Source organism: Cyanistes caeruleus, chromosome 25 (assembly GCF_971803275.1).
Source record: "Cyanistes caeruleus chromosome 25, bCyaCae1.hap1.1, whole genome shotgun sequence".
Classification (NCBI taxonomy): Eukaryota; Metazoa; Chordata; class Aves; order Passeriformes; family Paridae; genus Cyanistes; species Cyanistes caeruleus.
Window position 1 is genome coordinate 5028826 of NC_141725.1, and position 18746 is coordinate 5047571.

Genomic DNA, 18746 nt, shown 5'->3' on the forward strand with positions numbered 1-18746 from the left:
GCCCCTGAGACCCCAAATTCGGTCCTGGATCCCCAAATTGGCACCTGAACCCCAAAATTCGGTCCTGGATCCCCCAAATTGGCACCTGAACCCCAAAATTTGCTCTTGGATCCCCCGAAGTGGCACCTGAATCCCCCAAATTTGCTCTTGAATCCCCCCAATTGGCACCCGAGACCCCCAAATTGGCACCTGAACCCCCAAATTCGGTCCTGAATCCCCTAAAGTGGCACCTGACACCCCCAAATTGGCACCTGAGACCCCCAAATTGGCACCTAAACCTCCAAAATTGCACTTGAATCCCTTCATTTGGTACCTGAACCCCCCAAATTCGCTCTTGGATCCCCCAAATTGGCACCCGAGACCCCAAATTGGCACCAGAGACCCCCAAATTGGCACCTGACACCTCAAATTAGCACCTGAGACCACCAAATTCTCTCTGGAATCCCCCAAATCGCCCCCCGAGCCCCCAAATTCTCTCTGGAATCCCCCAAATCGCCCCCCGAGCCCCCAAATTCTCTCTGGAATCCCCCAAATCGCCCCCCGAGCCCCCAAATTCTCTCTGGAATCCCCCAAATCGCCCCGAGAGCCCCAAATTCTGTCTGGAATCCCCCAAATCGCCCCCCGAGAGCCCCAAATCCTCTCTGGAATCCCCCAAATCGCCCCCCGAGCCCCCAAATTCTCTCTGGAATCCCCCAAATCGCCCCCCGAGCCCCCCAAATCTTCACCTCCGCTGTCTCAAACCCGTTCCGGGGCTCTGCGGGCACCCCCCGACCGCCGCCCCCTCCCCGAATCTCCCCCGGGGGGGATCCTGGACCTTCCCCCGCTTCCCCCCCCGCCGGTACCGAGCTCCCCGCTCCGTTCCTCTCCCGAGCCGCTCCCACCGCTCTCCCTTCCCCTCCCGAGCCGCTTCCCCCCCTCGGGGAGCCCCGGGACCGGCCCAAGGGGGGCCGGGCCGTGCCGGGGGGCGGCTCCGAGCGCGGCACCGGCGCGGGGGGAGCTCGGTGCCCGCCCCGCCGGAGCCTGCGCGGGGCCTCGGCCGTGGCAGCTCCGCGATGCCGCCTCCGGAGCCCATGCCCGGTTACGGCGAGCTGCTCCGCCGGGCTTACGGCAGCTTGGCCGCGGCCGCCCGGGGCTGCGGGGACTGCGGCTGGGAGCTGGCGCTCCGCACCTGGGCCGAGAACGCGCAGCTGGGCTGGGCGGAGGTGCTGCTGTGCGGGCTCTGCGCGCTGGGCTGGACCGCGCTGCGCCGCGCCTGCTCCCGCCGCCTCTTTCGGGTCAGTGCCGGGCTCCGGGATGCGCCGGGATGCGCCGGGATGCGCCGGGATGAGGGAGGGAGGCGGGAGGGATGCGGGAGGGATGCGGGAGGGATGCGGGAGGGATGGGCCGGAATGGGCCGGAATGGGCCGGGATGCGGGAGGGATGCGGGAAGGAAGGATGCGGGAAGGATGCGGGAAGGATGCGAGATGGAAGCGAGATGGAAGCGGGAAGGATGCGGGAAGGATGCGGGAATTAAGCGGGAAAGATGCGGGAATTAAGCGGGAAGGATGCGGGAAGGATGCGGGAATTAAACAGGAAGGATGCGGGAGGGATGCGGGAAGGAAGCGGGAAGGACGCGGGAATTAAACAGGAAGGATGCGGGAATTAAACGGGAAGGATGCGGGAAGGAAGCGAGATGGAAGCGAGATGGAAGCGGGAAGGATGCGGGAATTAAGCGGGAAAGATGCGGGAATTAAACGGGAAGGATGCGAGAAGGAAGCGAGATGGAAGCGGCGAGAGCAGCGCCCGCCCCCGGCTGCGGGGTTGGCGATGGGGGGGAAGCGGTTCTGGCGTGCTTTATGGGGCGAGGGATGCGCCCCGCTTCTTTTCCCGGATTCCCGGGTGTGGAGCATCCCGAGGGATCGGGAGAGCCCCCCCTCCCTCCTTCCCTCCCTCCCTCCCTCCTTCCCTCCCTCCCTCCCCCCGCCGCCCTCCCGGCGCTGCAGCCCCGCAAGGTTGAGCGGTTTTTCCTTCCAGGTTATTCCCGGGTTGTTCCTCCGGCGCTGCATCCCTGAGGATGGAGCATCCTCCCCCTCCTCCCTCCCGGCTCCATTTCCCCCTGGATCCATTCCCTGCATCCCTTCAAGGCTGAGGGCTTTTTCTTCCCGGTTTTTCCCGGTTATTCCCGGTTATTCCCGGTTATTCCTGGTTATTCCCGGTTATTCCCGGTTATTCCCAGGTTATTCCCAGTTATTCCCGGTTATTCCTGGTTATTCCCAGGTTATTCCCGGTTATTCCCGGTTATTCCTGGTTATTCCCGGTTATTCCCGGTTATTCCCAGGTTATTCCCGGTTATTCCCGGTTATTCCTGGTTATTCCCGGTTATTCCTGGTTATTCCCAGGTTATTCCCGGTTATTCCCAGGTTATTCCCGGGTTATTCCCAGGTTATTCCCGGTTATTCCCGGTTATTCCCAGGTTATTCCTGGTTATTCCCGGTTATTCCCGGGTTATTCCCAGGTTATTCCCGGTTATTCCTGGTTATTCCCAGGTTATTCCCGGTTATTCCCGGTTATTCCCGGTTATTCCCGGTTATTCCTGGTTATTCCCAGGTTATTCCCGGTTATTCCCGGTTATTCCCAGGTTATTCCCAGGTTATTCCCAGGTTATTCCCGGGTTATTCCCAGGTTATTCCCAGGTTATTCCTGGTTATTCCCAGGTTATTCCCGGTTATCCCCAGGTTATTCCCAGCTCGTCCCGTGCCTTTTCCCGGGGGCTCCATCCCGTAGGATCTGAGCATCCATTGCTCCATTTCCTCCTCCACCTTTCCATCCCTGCCCTCCCAACGCCGGAGGTTTTTCCTTCCCGGTTATTCCCAGGTTTTTCCGTGGTTCCATGTCCTTTCCAGGGGGGGCTGCATCCCGTGGGATTTCAGCATTCCCGGAGCCCCCCCTGCTCCTTTTCCCCCCCTCGCGTTTCCATCCCCGCATCCCCTCAAGGTAGGGATGGTTCCTTCCCGGTTATTCCCAGGTTTTCGTGCCTTTCCCGGGGCTGCATCCCGGAGGATTTGGGGATCCCGGAGCACCGGGGGAACCCCCCTGTTCCCTTTTTCCCAGCCCACATTTCCATCCCCGCAAGGCTGAGGGTTATTCCCGGTTTTCCTGTGGATCCGTGCCTTTCCCGGGGCTGCATCCCGGAGGATTTGGGGATCCCGGGGCACCGGGAGAGCTCCCCCCGCTCCCGTTCCCATCCCCGCAAGGTCAGGGAATGTTTCTTCCCGTTCGTTCCCAGCCCGGGGGACACGGAGGGGACACAGGAGGGACACAGGAGGGGACACGGAGGGGACACAGAGGGGACAGGAGAAGGGGCACAGGGGACACAGAGGGGACACAGGGGCACAGGGGACACAGAGGGGACACACAGGGGACACAGGGGACAGGAGAGGGGACACAGAGGGGACACAGGGGACAGGAGAGGGGACACAGAGGGGACACAGAGGGGACACAGGGGACAGGAGAGGGGACACACAGGGAACACACAGGGGACAGGAGAAGGGACACAGAGGGGACACAGGGGACAGGAGAGGGGACACAGAGGGGACACAGGGGACAGGAGAGGGGACACACAGGGAACACACAGGGGACAGGAGAAGGGACACAGAGGGGACACAGGGGACAGGAGAGGGGACACAGAGGGGACACAGGGGACAGGAGAGGGGACACACAGGGGACACAGGGGACAGGAGAGGGGACACACAGGGGACACACAGGGGACACAGGGGACACAGGGGACACAGAGGGGACACAGGGGACACAGGGAACACAGGGGACACTGAGGACAGGAGAGGGGACACAGGGGACACATTCCTGCGCTTTCCAGGACAAAACCCCTCGGTGGCGCGGAGCGATGGCGCGGGCCCGGCCCCGCAGCCCCCGGAGCGTCCCCCGGCCGCTGTCCCCCGCTGCTGTCCCCACTGCTGTCACCGCCCGGGTGGGGACAGGCCGGGCAGGAGGTGCCCGGGCAGGAGGAGCTGCCTCCCTTCCTCCCTTCCTCCCTTCCTCCCTTCCTCCCTTCCTCCCTTCCTCCCTTCCTCCCTTCCTCCTCCTCCTCCTCCTCGCTCCCCCTGCCGCCTCCCTCCACAGCCGCTGCCGGCTCAGGGCAGAACCAGCGGGAATTTGGGGGATTTGGGGCTCAGGGCACAGCGGGGACAGTTTTTTGTCACCTCCCTGCGCCAGCCGGCCTTGAGGAGGCTGGGCCGAGCCTCATTGCCGGGCTGAGCTGGATCCTCGAGGATCCGGCAGATCCCTGGGATCCCTGCCCTAAAACCCGAGCCCTCCGGGGCTGCGGAGGGGCTGTGCCGCAGGAAATCCTGGGAATGATGTTCCTCATTCCCTGATCCTGGGAATGATGTTCCTCATTCCCTGATCCTGGGAATGGTGTTCCTCATTCCCTGATCCTGGGAATGGTGTTCCTCATTCCCTGATCCTGGGAATGGTGTTCCTCATTCCCTGATCCTGGGAATGGTGTTCCTCATTCCCTGATCCTGGGAATGGTGTTCCTCATTCCCAGCCTGGCTGTGAGGGGTTGAAGGGGCTGTAGGTGAAGAAAATTCTGGGAATTTTGCTCCAGACGGGATTTCCTTCATTCCCAGTCTGGCTTTGAATGGTGGAAGGGGCTGTGGCTGAGGAATCTGCTGGGAATTCGTTCCAGACTGGATTTCCCTCATTCCCAGTCAGGCTTTGAATGGTCAGAGGGGCTGTAAGTGAAGAAAATCCTGGGAATTTTGTTCCAGACGGGATTTTCCCCTCTCCCCTTGCCCCACCTGGCTCTGGCAGTGCCGGATCCAGGCTGGAACAGCCCGGGCTGGATTCCCTCGGTGCCGCTGCGAGGCTCTCCCGGGGCAGGGGCTCAGCCCGGGGCACCCACCCCGAGCTCCGGGAAGCTCCAGGAAGCTCCGGGAAGCTCCGGGAAGCTCCAGGAAGCTCCGGGAAGTTCCGGGAAGCTCCAGGAAGCTCCAGGAAGCTCCGGGAAGCTCCAGGAAGCTCCGGGAAGCTCCAGGAAGCTCCGGGAAGCAGCTCCAGGAAGCTCCAGGAAGCTCTGGGAAGCTCCAGGAAGCTCCGGGAAGCTCCAGGAAGCTCCGGGAAGCTCCGGGAAGCTCCTGGCAGGTCCCGGCAGCTCCCGGCAGGTCCTGGCAGGTCCTGGCAGCTCCGAGGAGCCGTTCGCAGGGAAATGGGTCACTCCTGTAACTGCAGAAGGGCCAGGGGGGCTGAGGGGTTCCTGTGGCTCCATCTGCATGTGGCTGATGCTGATGAGATGCCGAGCAGGGCTCAGCTTTCCCCCGGCCGCGGGGAGGGACGGCTCCCACTCCAGGGATGCGTTTTTAAAAAGATTGGGAGCTTCGCCTTGCTGGAATTGCTGTGGGAAATGTTGGGAATCGGGGTTTTTCTGGAAAACCCCACAGGTTTGGGTCTCTGGGAGATCTGGAAGGGCTCGGGATGGTTCAAGGGGAGAAAGAAAAGTTCTTTAACCTCAGGAACTTCACCCCTGCTCAGGATTTTGGGGCATCCGTCCTCCTCTGGTGGCTGGAGCTGCAGCAGAGGGGCTGCGGGTGATGGGAGCGGTTTGGGTTGGATCAGGGTGGATTTTCCAGCAGTTTTGGTGCCTCTCCATCCACTCTTCCTTTTCTCCTCATCCTTCTCCGGGCAGATTTTTGTCCTTTTGCTGCCTCTTCGCAGAATCCTGGGTGCAAGCACAGCCAGGGCTGGGAAAGATCCCGGTCAGGGCAGGAAATGTGGATTAAAAGGTCGGGAAAAACCCTCCGAGTCGGCTGTGCTGGGGCAGGAGCATCCCTGTGCCATTTATCCGTCCTTTCCCAGGCCTCATCCCAGCCCCTGCTCTTTGTCCCGCTCATTTTGGGGTGCGGGAGCTCCGGAAATTGAACCCAAATTCCAGGGAAGTGCTGGAATCCTTGGATTTGCCCCCGTGGCGCCGTCCCTGTGCGGACTTGGATTAAAGAGCGGCAACCTGAGCGCATCTGTGTTCATTAAAAACCCTGGAGGGCACCTGAGCCTGGAAAAGGAATGGAAAAAAAGCTGGGGAGAAGCTCCTGGAGCTCTGTCCTTCCCCTCGGGCAGGTAAATCCAGGAGCACACCTGGATTGGGGCACTCCTGGAATTGCTGTGACCCCTCCAACCCCCCCTGGGCTGCTGGAAATCCCAAAATTGAGCTGGGAGCGAGGGAAAATCCTGTGGCTGGAAAAGTTGGATTTGGGGGTGGCCAGGTGTCCCCTCTGTCCCCAAAAGTTGGTTCTGCAGAGGGCAGAATTGTGAATTTTTGGCCAGGTGCTGATCCCGCAGGTGTCCGGACATTCCGGAATCCTCCGCAGGGAAAATGAGCTGGGAGCAGCCCCGGGGGGATGTGGGAGATGGAAATTGGGGATTCCCGGGGGTTTCGGAGCTTGGGGCAGATCTCCCCCCACCCTGCGGGGTCTCATTTCCCACTCCCCGGCCGCGGGGGTGACGCGGGGGGGCTCAGGAGGGACCCCCAGCTCGGTGTGGGAGCAGGATCCGCCTTTTCCTGCTGGGAACACAAACCCTGGCAGCTGCGGAGGGGAGAAAAGGCGCAACAAAAGGTTCTTTATTCCCCCCGGAGCGGCGGGGGCGGCTCCGCTGGGTCAGCGCCGTCCCCACCGCCTCTCCCGCCGCTCCTCTCCCCGCCAGGGACGCGAATCCAGCGCGGGGAGAGGGAAAAAAAAGGGGGGAAAAAGAGAAAATATTGTTTTTATTGTTATTATTAGTGTCGGTATTACTGGTATTGTTAGTATTGTTAATATTAGTGTTATTGGTATTAGTGTTGTTAGGATTATTGGTGTTATTAGTATTAGTATTATCAGTATTAATAATAATATTATATATGTTATTATATTATTAGAAATATTATATATTATATTGTTATAAATATTATATTAATATATTATTATAATATATTATAATATATTATAAATATTATATATTACATTGTTATAAATATTATATTAATATATTATTATAATATATGTTATTATATTATTATAAATATTCTATATTATATTGTTATAAATATTCTATTAATATATTATTATAATATATATTATAATATATATTATAAATATTATATATTACATTGTTATAAATATTATATTAATATATTATTATAATATATGTTATTATATTATTATAAATATTATATAGTATATTGTTATAAATATTCTATTAATATATTATTATAATATAATATTAATAATAATAAATAAATACTGATACGGATACTGAAACCCATACTAATACTAATACTAATAATACGAATAATATGGATAATACTAATAATACTAACAATACCAATAATACCAATAATACTAATACTAATACTAATACTAATACTAATACTAATACTAATACTAATACTAATACTAATACTAATACTTGTTTGGGATTGTTTGGGTGCCCCGGGGTGGGAGCGGTGACCGGCCTGGGGACACTGGGGACAGAGGGGACACAGGGGACACAGGGGACACAGGGGACACGGGGGACACTGGGGAAAGGGGATGGGAGACAGGGGACAGAGAACAGAGAGGAGAAGGGACAGAGGGGACACGGGAGAGGAGACAGAGGGGACACAGAGGACACGGGGGACAGAGGGGATGGGGGACAGGGGACAGAGGGGACACGGGGGGCACAGGGGACAGGGAATGGGGGAACACACGGGACACAGGGGCCAGAGGACAGTGGACAGAGGGGACAGAGGGGACACGGGAGGGTGGACACAGTGGACAGAGGGGACAGAAGGGACACGGGAGGGTGGACACAGGGGACACAGGGGCCAGAGGACAGTGGACACAGTGGACTGAGGGGACACGGGAGGGGGGGACACAGGGGACAGAGGGGACAGAGGGGACACGGGAGGGGGGACAGAGCCCCTCGCCCCCTCTCCCCCCAGCCCTGGCACGCCCCGGGCAGGGTCGGGAGCCCGTGGGGGTGACCGGGGCTGTCCCCGCTCGTCCCCCGCTGGCCGCTGCCAGCTCCCGGGGACGCTCGGTGCCAGCCGCTCCTTTGTGTCCCTCGGGAACGCGCTGTGCCCGCGGGGGACAAAGCGGAGCCAGAGCCCCCTCCCCGCTGCTCCGGCTGCTCCCGAGCGCCCGGGGCTGGATCCGGGCTGGATTCAGGGATCCTGGGGCCTGCGGGTGGATTTAGAGACCTCTGGCTGTGGATTCAGGGATCCCTGGATGCAGATTTAGGGATCCCTGGAGCTGGCTGTGGATTCAGGGATCCCTGGATGCAGATTTAGGGATCCCTGGAGCTGGGAGCAGATTTGGGGATCCCTGGATGCAGATTTAGGGATCCCTGGAGCTGGGTGTGGATTTGGGGATCCCTGGATGCTCCCGTGCCCTGCTGCTGAGGATGGGGATGGATTTGGGGATCCCTGGAGCTGGGAGCAGATTTGGGGATCCCCGGCTGTGGATTTGGGGATCTTTGGCTGTGGATTTGGGGATCCCCGGCTGTGGATTTGGGGGTCCCTGGCTGTGGATTTGGGGATCCCCGGCTGTGGATTTGGGGATCCCCGGCTGTGGATTTGGGGATCTCTGGCTGTGGATTTGGGGATCCCGGGCTGTGGATTTGGGGGTCCCTGGCTGTGGATTTGGGGGTCCCTGGCTGTGGATTTGGGGATCCCCGGCTGTGGATTTGGGGGTCCCTGGCTGTGGATTTGGGGATCCCCGGCTGTGGATTTGGGGATCCCCGGCTGTGGATTTGGGGGTCCCCGGCTGTGCTGGAGGCCGGGCAGAGGGGGCTGAGCCCCGTTCTCCGCCGGCTGCGGGCAGCCCCAGCTCCTTCCCCCGATCCTGCCGGGAATTCTGCGGCTCCTGCCCCGGCCCCAGCGCCGCTCCCGGCGCGTCACGAGGAGCCCGTGAGGGGGAGGAGGAGGAGGAGGAGGAGGAGGAAGAGGAGGGGGAGGCTGCCCTTTCAGCAGAGCCCCGTGACATCACTGGCCAGGAGCCCTGGGCTCTTCCAGCCCGAGCCAGATCCCGGCTCCCTCCGCAGCTCCGTCTCCCGTGGCAACAGCATCTCTGCGCCGTCACCATGGCAACGGCGGCCGGGTGATGGGAGGACATCCCCCACCCCCCTCCCCACCCCACGGGCAGAGCTGGCCCCAGTGGGCAGCTCCAGGGACACCCCCGTGTGTCCCCCGTGTGTCCCCATCGTGTCCCCCGTGTCCCCCCAGTGTCCCCCGGGCACTGCCGGCTCCCTCCCTCCTTCCCGGGCCTGCTCCAGAGCCGCTCCCCCCCCAGGATGGGATTTGGAGCTGGATGATCCCTGTGCTCCCTCCCACCCCAAACCCTCGTGGGGTGAGCAGGGGTTTGACCTGAGCTCAGATCCCAAATCCACCCCGGGACAGGAGAAGGATTTGGAGCTGGATGATCCCTGTGGTCTCTCCCACCCCAGACCTTTGTGGGGTTTGAGGCTGAGCTCAGATCCCAAATCCACCCTGGGATAGGGGACAGGACCCCACAGATCCCTGGGGTCTCTCCCACCCCAAACCCTCGTGGGGTGAGCGGGGGTTTGAGCATCCCAAATCCACCCCAGGATGGGATTTGGAGCTGGATGATCCCTGTGGTTTCTCCCACCCCAAACCCTCGTGGGGTGAGCGGGGGTTTGAGGACCCCCCTGAGCTGTCCCCGTGTCCCTGCCATTGACTCTCTCCGTGCCCAGAACTTTCTGTCTCCCCATTTTCCGCTCCCCCTCCGAGCTTCCTCCTCTTTTTCCTGCCTTTTCCAGGCCTTGGCAGCGGCTCCCGGCGTGGGACGTGCCAGGGCTGGGAAAATCCAGAGCTTTTGGGATTGGAGCCCCTGGAAAAGGGGCCAGAGGGGCCAAAATCCGGGGCAGCCACGGCGAGGGGACAGCTGGGGCCTTAATTTAGGATCCGAAAATGCTGACCCGGGGCAGGCAGGGTCCAGTTACCTCCCAGGAGTTTTGTTTTCATCTCCAGCTCGCCTGGAGCTGCCGGGGAGGTTCTGAGGGGAGGGATTTGGGAATTATCGGCGCTTTGGCTCCCCCAAACCTTTCCCTGTGCCCTCCCCCGCCTTGGGGACGCGTCCTGAGGGGTCCTGGCGCTGATGGGAATCAGGGATGGGGTCTGGAATCGCTCAGCTGCCACCGAGGGGCAGGAAAAGCTCCCTGCTGCAGCCCCCGGGAGCACACGGGGAAGGGCAGCACCCCCTGCTCAGTTTATTCCCAAAAAACCCAGGGCTGGGCCTCGCTGGGTCAGTTTATTCCCAAAAAACCCAGGGCTGGGCCTCGCTGGGTCAGTTTATTCCCAAAAAAACAAGGCTGTGTTATGTTGGATCCCTTTATTCCCAAAAAACCTGGGGCTGAGCCCTGCTGGGTCAGTTTATTCCCAAAAAAATGAGGCTGGGCCTCGCTGGGTCAGTTTATTCCCAAAAAAATGAGGTTGAGCCTTGCTGGATCCCCTTTATTCCCAAAAAATCGAGGCTGTGTTATGGTGGATCCCTTTATTCCCAAAAAACACGGGGCTGGGCCTTGCTGGGTCCATTTATTCCCAAAAAATCGAGGCTGTGTTAGGCTGGATCCCTTTATTCCCCCAAAAAATTAGGTTATGCTGTGCTGGCTCAGTTTATTCCCCCAAAAATGAGGCTGTGCCTTGCTGGATCCCTTTTATTCCCAAAAACCCGAGGCTGCTCCATGTTTTCCCGTGATTCCCAACTTGTCCCTGCCAGGGCTGGGGGCTGGATGAGGAATTTTGTTGGGATTAAGCCCAGGCAGAGCTGCCCGGCCCCCCTGCCCTGATTTTTGGGCAGATTTGGGGAGGTTTGGGCTCCCAAGCACCACGGGGGGAGGGGTGGAATTCCCGGTGGGATTTGGGCTGGGAATGCGGGGAGCTGGTGGCATCTGGTGGCAGTGCCAGCGTGCCCAGGGCTCTGCCGAGCCTCTCCCTGCCCATCCAGAGGCTTTTTCCCGGGATCTGGCGGCTCCATCCACCCTGGATAATGTTATTCCAGCTTCTCCTCCGGCCTTTTCCCGCTTTTATTTGATTTTCTGTATAATTTATTTGATGAGTTCTTGGCTCCACGCCGTGAGCAGGGTGGGGGAGGCACCTCTGAGCTCCGCTCCCAGCAGGAATTCAATTCCAATCCCAATTTCTCTTCACTTCCAATCGCCCCAGCCTCCCAATTCCCCCTTCCCCGGCCTCATTCCCCCTGGAAAATCGGGGATCCCACCAGGAATTCATCCTGAATCCCAACTTCTCCTCATTTCCAATCGCTCTGGCCTCTGATTCCCCCTTCCCTGATCTCATTCCCACTGGAAAATCGGGGATCCCACCAGGAATTCTTCCAATCCCAATTTCTCCTCACTCTCAATCGCCCCAGGCTCCCAATTCCCACTTCCCCGGCCTCATTCCCACTGGAAAAACGGGAATCCCACCAGGAATTCAATTCCAATCCCAATTTCTCCTCACTTCCAATCGCTCTGGCCTCTGATTCCCCCTTCCCTGATCTCATTCCCACTGGAAAATTGGGGATCCCAGCAGGAATTCAATTCCAATCCCAATTTCTTCTCCACTTTCAATCACTGACCTCCCGATTCCCGCTTCCCGGGCCTCATTCCCGCTGGAAAAACGGGAATCCCACCAGGAATTCATCCTGAATCCCAACTTCTCCTCATTTCCAATCGCTCTGGCCTCTGATTTCCCCTTCCCCGCCCTCATTCCCACTGGAAAATTTGGGATCCCAGCAGGAATTCTTCTTCCAATCCCAATTTCTTCTCCACTTCCAATCACTGACCTCCTGATTCCCGCTTCCCCGGCCTCATTCCCGCTGGAAAATCGGGAATCCTGAGCTCTGGGGGTTCTCCGGGGTGAAATTCCCGATTTTTCCGCAGCCTTTCGGGGAGTGGTGCAAGCTGCAGCCCAAAGATGCGGCCAAGATGCCCGAGAGTGCCTGGAAGTTGATTTTCTACTCCTTGTCCTGGTCCTACGGCGCTTACCTGCTCTTCTGCACCGATTATCCCTTCTTCCACGACCCCCCCTCCGTCTTCTACGGTGAGGAAAACTGCAGGGGAAAAATTCATTCTATAGAATAAAAAATAGATATTTTATATTATAATTTTAGATCATTTTTATATGTGATTTTATGGTATATATCTATTTGTAGAATTATTATCGTTGTTGTGTATTAAATGTTTTGTTATAATTATGAGATATTTATATTAGATGTATTTATATATCTATTAGGCATAGTATATATAATATATTGTATATTGTATTTTAGATATTAGATTATATATTAGATATTAGATATTAGATATTAGATATTAGATATTGTGTATAATATATTAGATATTGTGTATGATATATTAGATATATATATTAGATATTAAATATAGATTATATTGGATATTAGCTATTTGGTATATAATATATTGTATATATTATATATTATATAATATATATATAATATAGATATTATCTATTATATATATTGTATACAATATGTAATATATATTATATAATATATTATATATAATATATGGTATATATTGTATATAATATATGATATACTATATACTATATACTATATACCATATATTATATATTATATATTGTATATTATATATTATATATATTATATATATTATATATTCATATATTCTAATTATATTATAATTAGAATATATATAATATATAATATATTATATATAATGTATAATGTCATATAATATATACACAATACATATTATATCTATTATAAATATAGAAATATAAACACAGAAATAAACATATGAATGTAATAAAAATAAAAATAGAAATATAGAAATAAACACATAAATATAATAAAAATAAAAATAGAAATATAGAAATAAATACATAAATATAATAAAATAAAAGTAGAAATATAGAAATAAATATATAAATATAATAAAATAAAAATAGAAATATAGAAATAAACACACAAATATAATAAAAATAAAAATAGCAATACATAAACAAACACATAGATATATAAACACACAGATAAATGAAAAGAACCAAACGAATGTCTCTAAGCCCCGCTGTGACCCCGTCCCCTCTGCGCTGGTGCTGTTTAACGGGAGCCCCCGGGTGTCCCCGCAGGGTGGCACCGGGGCACGGCGGTTCCTGGGGACATCGCGGTGGCTCTGTGACCCTGTCCCCTCTCGTTTGGGTCCCGTTCTGTCCCCGCAGGGTGGCACCGGGGCATGGTGGTGGCTCTGTGACCCTGTCCCCTCTCGGGTGGCTCTGTGACCCTGTCCCCTCTCGGGTGGCCTCTGTTCTGTCCCCGCAGGGTGGCACCGGGGCATGGCGGTGCCCGGGGACATCGCGCTGGCGTACCTGCTGCAGAGCAGCTTCTACGGCCACTCGCTCTACGCCACCGCCTACATGGACACCTGGCGCAAGGACTCGCTGGTGATGCTGCTGCACCACGTCGTCACCCTGCTGCTCATCGCCTCCTCCTACGCCTTCAGGTGCGTCCTGAGCCCAGCGGGATCCAGCGGGATCCAGGGGGATCTAACGGGGATCCAACGGGAATCCAGCGGGGATACAACAGGGATACAACGGGGATACAACGGGGATACAACAGGACCCAACAGGATCTAACGGGAATCCAACGGGAATCCAGCGGGGATACAACAGGGATCCAACGGGGATACAATGGGAATCCAGCAGGGATCCAACAGGGATACAACGGGGATACAACAGGGATACAATGGGGATACAACAGGACCCAACAGGATCTAACGGGGATCCAATGGGGATCCAATGGGGATACAACGGGATCTAACAGGGATCCAACAGGACCCAGTGGAAATTCAGTGGGGATCCAATGGGGATACAACAGGATCTCACACGATCCAACGGGATCCAACAGGATCCAACCAGGAAACAACGGGGATCCAATGGAAATCCAGCGGGGACCCAATGGGGATCCAACAGGGATCTCACAGGGATCCAACACGAATCCTTTGGGGATCTCACAGGGATCCAACAGGAATCCCCCTCACCCTTTTTTTCTCCACCCTTTTCCACAACCCTTTCCCCCATCCCCTTTTTCCCCCCCATTTTTCCCATTCTCCCTCCCATTTTTTCCCGTTTTTCCTGTTTTCCCCCGTTTTTCCCCGCAGGTACCACAACGTGGGTATCCTGGTGCTGTTCCTACACGACGTCAGTGACGTTCAGCTGGAGTTCACCAAGCTCAACGTGTACTTCAAGCACCGTGGTGGGGTCTACCACCGCCTCAACGATGTCATCTCCAACATCGGCTGCCTGACCTTCAGCGTCAGCTGGTGCGTGCCTGTCCCTCATCCCAACCCCAATCCAACCCAAATCCAACCCCATCCCAACCCAACCCCAATCCCAACCCCAATCCCAATCCCAATCCCAATCCCAATCCCAATCCCAATCCCAATCCCAATCCCAATCCCAATCCCAATCCTGACCTTCAGCGTCAGCTGGTGCGTGCCTGTCCTTCATCCCAACCCCAATCCAACCCAAATCCAACCCCATCCCAACCCAACCCCAATCCAACCCCAACCCAACCCAAATCCAACCCCAACCCAACCCCAATCCAACCCAAATCCAACCCCATCCCAACCCAACCCCAATCCAACCCCAACCCAACCCCAATCCAACCCCAACCCCAATCCTGACCTTCAGCATCAGCTGGTGCGTGCCTATCCCTCATCCCAACCCCAATCCAACTCCAACCCAACCCCAATCCAACCCAACCCCAATCCCAACCCCAATCCCAACCCCAATCCCAACCCCAATCCAATCCCAACCCCAATCCCAACCCCAATCCCAACCTTTCCTGCTGGGTTCATGTCCCTCATTCCAATCCCGATTTTCCCTGCTGGGTTTGTGTCTCTGATCCCGATCCCTGCTGTGTCTGTGTCCCTCACCCCAACCCCGACCTTCGTCCCTGATGGATTTGAGTCCCTGGTGCCTTCCTGACCCTCCTCCCTGCCGGGTTTGTGTCACTGATCCCAATCCTGACCCTTCCTGCTGGGTTCAGCTCCCTGATCCCACTCCCAACCCTCCTCCCTGCGGGATTTGTGTCCCTGATCCCACTCCTGACCCCTGATTTGTTCTCCTGATCCCACTCCTGACCCTCCTCGATCCCCCCCTCCTGGATCCCCCTGATCCCGGTTTTTGTGCCCCCACCATCTCCCGGGGATTTTCCTGCCGGGAAGGAGCCCTTTGAGGCTTGGCCCCATGCTGGGCTCGGAATCCCTCTGTAGTGCCCGGCTCTGTCACCAGAAATGTGAAATCCTGACAAATGACCCCGGGCAGGAGCAGTGGGAGGAGCTGGAGCCCTTTCCCAGCTCTGGGAGCCAGGAGAGCTTTTCCAGGCAGGAAAAGGGAAACTTCCAGATTTTTCCTCAGAATTCTTTCTGAATTTCCAGATTCCAGCTCCTCTTGGGGCGAGGCAGGAGGAAAAGAAAGAGGTGAAGGGGTGGATGGATGATGGATGGATGGATGGATGATGGATGGATGATGGATGGATGATGGATGGATGATGGATGGATGATGGATGGAGGATGGATGGATGGATGGATGGATGGATGATGGATGGATGGATGGATGGATGGATGGATGATGGATGATGGATGGATGATGGATGGATGATGGATGGATGATGGATGGATGATGGATGGATGATGGATGGATGGATGATGGATGATGGATGGATGATGGATGGATGATGGATGGATGGATGGATGGATGGATGATGGATGATGGATGGATGATGGATGGATGATGGATGGATGGATGGATGATGGATGGATGGATGGATGATGGATGGATGGATGGATGGATGATGGATGGATGGATGATGGATGGATGGATGGATGGATGGATGGATGGATGGATGGATGGATGATGGATGGAGGATGGATGGATGGATGATGGATGGATGATGGATGGATGGATGGATGGATGGATGGATGGATGATGGATGGATGATGGATGGATGATGGATGGATGATGGATGATGGATGGATGGATGATGGATGGATGGATGATGGATGGATGATGGATGGATGGATGATGGATGGATGGATGGATGGATGGATGGATGGATGGATGATGGATGGATGGATGATGGATGGATGGATGATGGATGATGGATGGATGGATGGATGATGGATGGATGGATGGATGATGGATGATGGATGATGGATGGATGGATGATGGATGATGGATGGATGATGGATGGATGATGGATGGATGGATGATGGATGGATGGATGGATGGATGGATGATGGATGATGGATGGATGATGGATGATGGATGGATGGATGGATGGATGGATGGATGGATGATGGATGATGGATGGATGGATGATGGATGGATGGATGGATGGATGATGGATGGATGGATGGATGGATGGATGGATGATGGATGGATGGATGGATGGATGGATGGATGATGGATGATGGATGGATGGATGATGGATGGATGGATGGATGGATGGATGGATGGATGATGGATGGATGGATGGATGGATGATGGATGGATGATGGATGGATGGATGGATGATGGATGGATGGATGGATGATGGATGGATGGATGATGGATGATGGATGATGGATGAGCCTCAGTTTGGGAGAAGGTTTTTGGTGAGAAATTCGGGGTGCACAGGACTGGGAAAAACTCCCAAAGGTTTTCCCACCCCACTCTGTCTCTGCACCAAAGCTTTGGGGTGTCCCATTGTCCCGTGCTTTTCTGGGAGCAGGGATTGGGGAGCAGGGATGAACTGTGCTGGCTCTGTCCCCACCGAACCCCCTCTGTCTCTGTCCCTGCAGGTTCTGGTTCCGTCTCTACTGGTTCCCTCTCAAGGTTCTTTATGCCACCTGCCACTCCAGCCTCCAGTCCGTCCCCAACATCCCCTTCTACTTCTTCTTCAACGCGCTGCTGCTCGTGCTCACCCTGATGAACATCTACTGGTTCCTGGTGGGTGATCCCGGGCTCGGGACCCCCCCTCGGGGAGCTGCCCTGCCCAAACCGGGGCTGGGGACGGCAGGAAAATGTCCCCTGTCCTTGGGGTCCCCGGGATCGCAGGGACCGGGAGGTTTTGGGGCGTTCGGGGGAGGAGGGAAGGGCTCCCTTTGGAATTCCGAGTGTCTGACACCCCGGCGATGCGCGGGGAGGGAGCGATAACAGCAGCTGGAATCTGGGAGAGGTGTGAACGTCCCGGGAATGTTCCCCTGGGGAGGGGTGGAGAGGACGGATCCCACGGGCAGCTCCCATCCCATCACCCCGGGGGCTGGAATTCTGCTCCAAGTGCCGAACCCCATCCCCGCGCCCATCCCGGGGGGAGCTGCCCTGCCCGAAATGGGGTGGGGGCAGCAGGAGGAGGCTCCCCCCAGGCTGAGGGTCTGTGCTGGCCTGTCCCGCAGTACATCGTGCTCTTCGTGGCCAAGGTGCTGCTGGGGCAGATGCAGGAGGTGAACGATGTCCGCGAGTACGACGTGGAGGAGAGCAGGAAAGCCGGGAAGGAGGCTGGGATCCCGCTGCCCCAGGCTCTGAAGGAAGGGTACGTGGACACGAGTGGAATTCCAAACTTGTCCGGCTTGGAAATCCCTAAAGTTCCACCCCTGGGACTCTTCCCACCATCCCAGGGGTCCAGGGGTGGCCACAGCCGCTCTGGGAATTCCATCCCAGCCCTTCCCCACCCTCCCAGCCAGGAATTCCCAATTCCCGATTCCCGATTCCCCATCCGGCCCTGCCCTCCGGCACTGGAGCCATTCCCTGTGTCCTGTCCCTCCCGTCCCAGCCCCTCTCCGGCTCTCCTGGAGCCCCTCGGGGGCTCCGAGCTCTCCCTGGAGCTTTTCCCGGTGGGATCCTGGTGGGGAGGTGAGGCTGGGAATGCCGGGGTGGCCGAGCCGGGCTGACCGCGGGCTCTGCTCTCCCCAGGCTGCACCTCAAGAACGGCCTCGTGAAGGACAAGAGGTTGTGAGGGCGGCGTGGCCGGTGGTCACTGCCAGGACCCTGCCCTGGGACCCTGCAAAGGAGAACTTCACCCCCTGACCCCCTGCCAGCCCTGCCAGGACCCCTCGGGGCCGGGCTGTGCCCTGTCCCCTGTCCCCTGGGGGCTCCCTGGGGGCCACTTCGGCTTTGCTGGCCCGGGTGGGATTCGGGGCTGGCTTTGTGTCCCCCGGTGTTGCTCCACGTTCTCAGCCCCGCTGTGACTCCCCCCGGAGCCTCCCTCTGCCCCTTCCCAGCCGCTCCTGCCGGCTCCAGCCCCGATCCCGGCGGGGGAAGGTCCTGTCCTGCTCCCGCTGCCACCCAGGGGCCGCACGGGGGTCCCTCGGAGGTGTCGCTGTCACCGCAGCTCCCACGGGCAGCTCCGCCTGGAAATCCATCCCTGGAGGAGGCCCAGGAGGTTCCACTGGCTGGGAAAAGCCCCGTGCAGGTCCTGGGGGGGCTCAGAAAGGATCCTGCAGGTCCCTGCTGGGGTTCCCCCAGGACCGGCCCCTTGCTGAAGGAAGAACAGAGAAATCTGCTCCCCGGTTTGGGTTTCCAGGAAAAACAGGGAATTCCTGCTCCCCGGTTTGGGTTTCCAGGAAAAACAGGGAATTCCTGCTCCTCGGCTTGGGTTTCCAGGAAAAACAGGGAATTCCTGCTCCCCGGTTTGGGTTTCCAGGAAAAACAGGGAATTCCTGCTCCCCGGTTTGGGTTTCCAGGAAAAACAGGGAATTCC

The 18746-nt window shown here is 56.0% G+C and overlaps 1 protein-coding gene across 1 annotated transcript; it reads left to right on the forward strand.

Moving 5' to 3' along the window:
- Positions 1–999: 999 nt before the first annotated feature.
- CERS1 (ceramide synthase 1) lies at positions 1000–18093 on the forward strand. The gene is made up of 7 exons (XM_086863140.1): positions 1000–1274; positions 11905–12064; positions 13326–13506; positions 14164–14325; positions 16849–16996; positions 17443–17579; positions 17960–18093. The coding sequence occupies exons 1-7, from the start codon at positions 1053–1055 to the stop codon at positions 18000–18002; spliced, it is 1053 nt and encodes a 350-aa protein (XP_086719266.1). The 5' UTR covers positions 1000–1052; the 3' UTR covers positions 18003–18093.
- Positions 18094–18746: the final 653 nt, after the last annotated feature.

Coding starts and splice junctions, on each gene's coding strand:
- CERS1 (XM_086863140.1), top strand. CDS start 1,053: ATGCCGCCTCCGGAGCCCATGCCCGGTTACGGCGAGCTGCTCCGCCGG. Junction 1,275..11,904: donor GCTCCCGCCGCCTCTTTCGG/GTCAGTGCCGGG, acceptor ATTTTTCCGCAG/CCTTTCGGGGAGTGGTGCAA. Junction 16,997..17,442: donor TGAACATCTACTGGTTCCTG/GTGGGTGATCCC, acceptor CCTGTCCCGCAG/TACATCGTGCTCTTCGTGGC.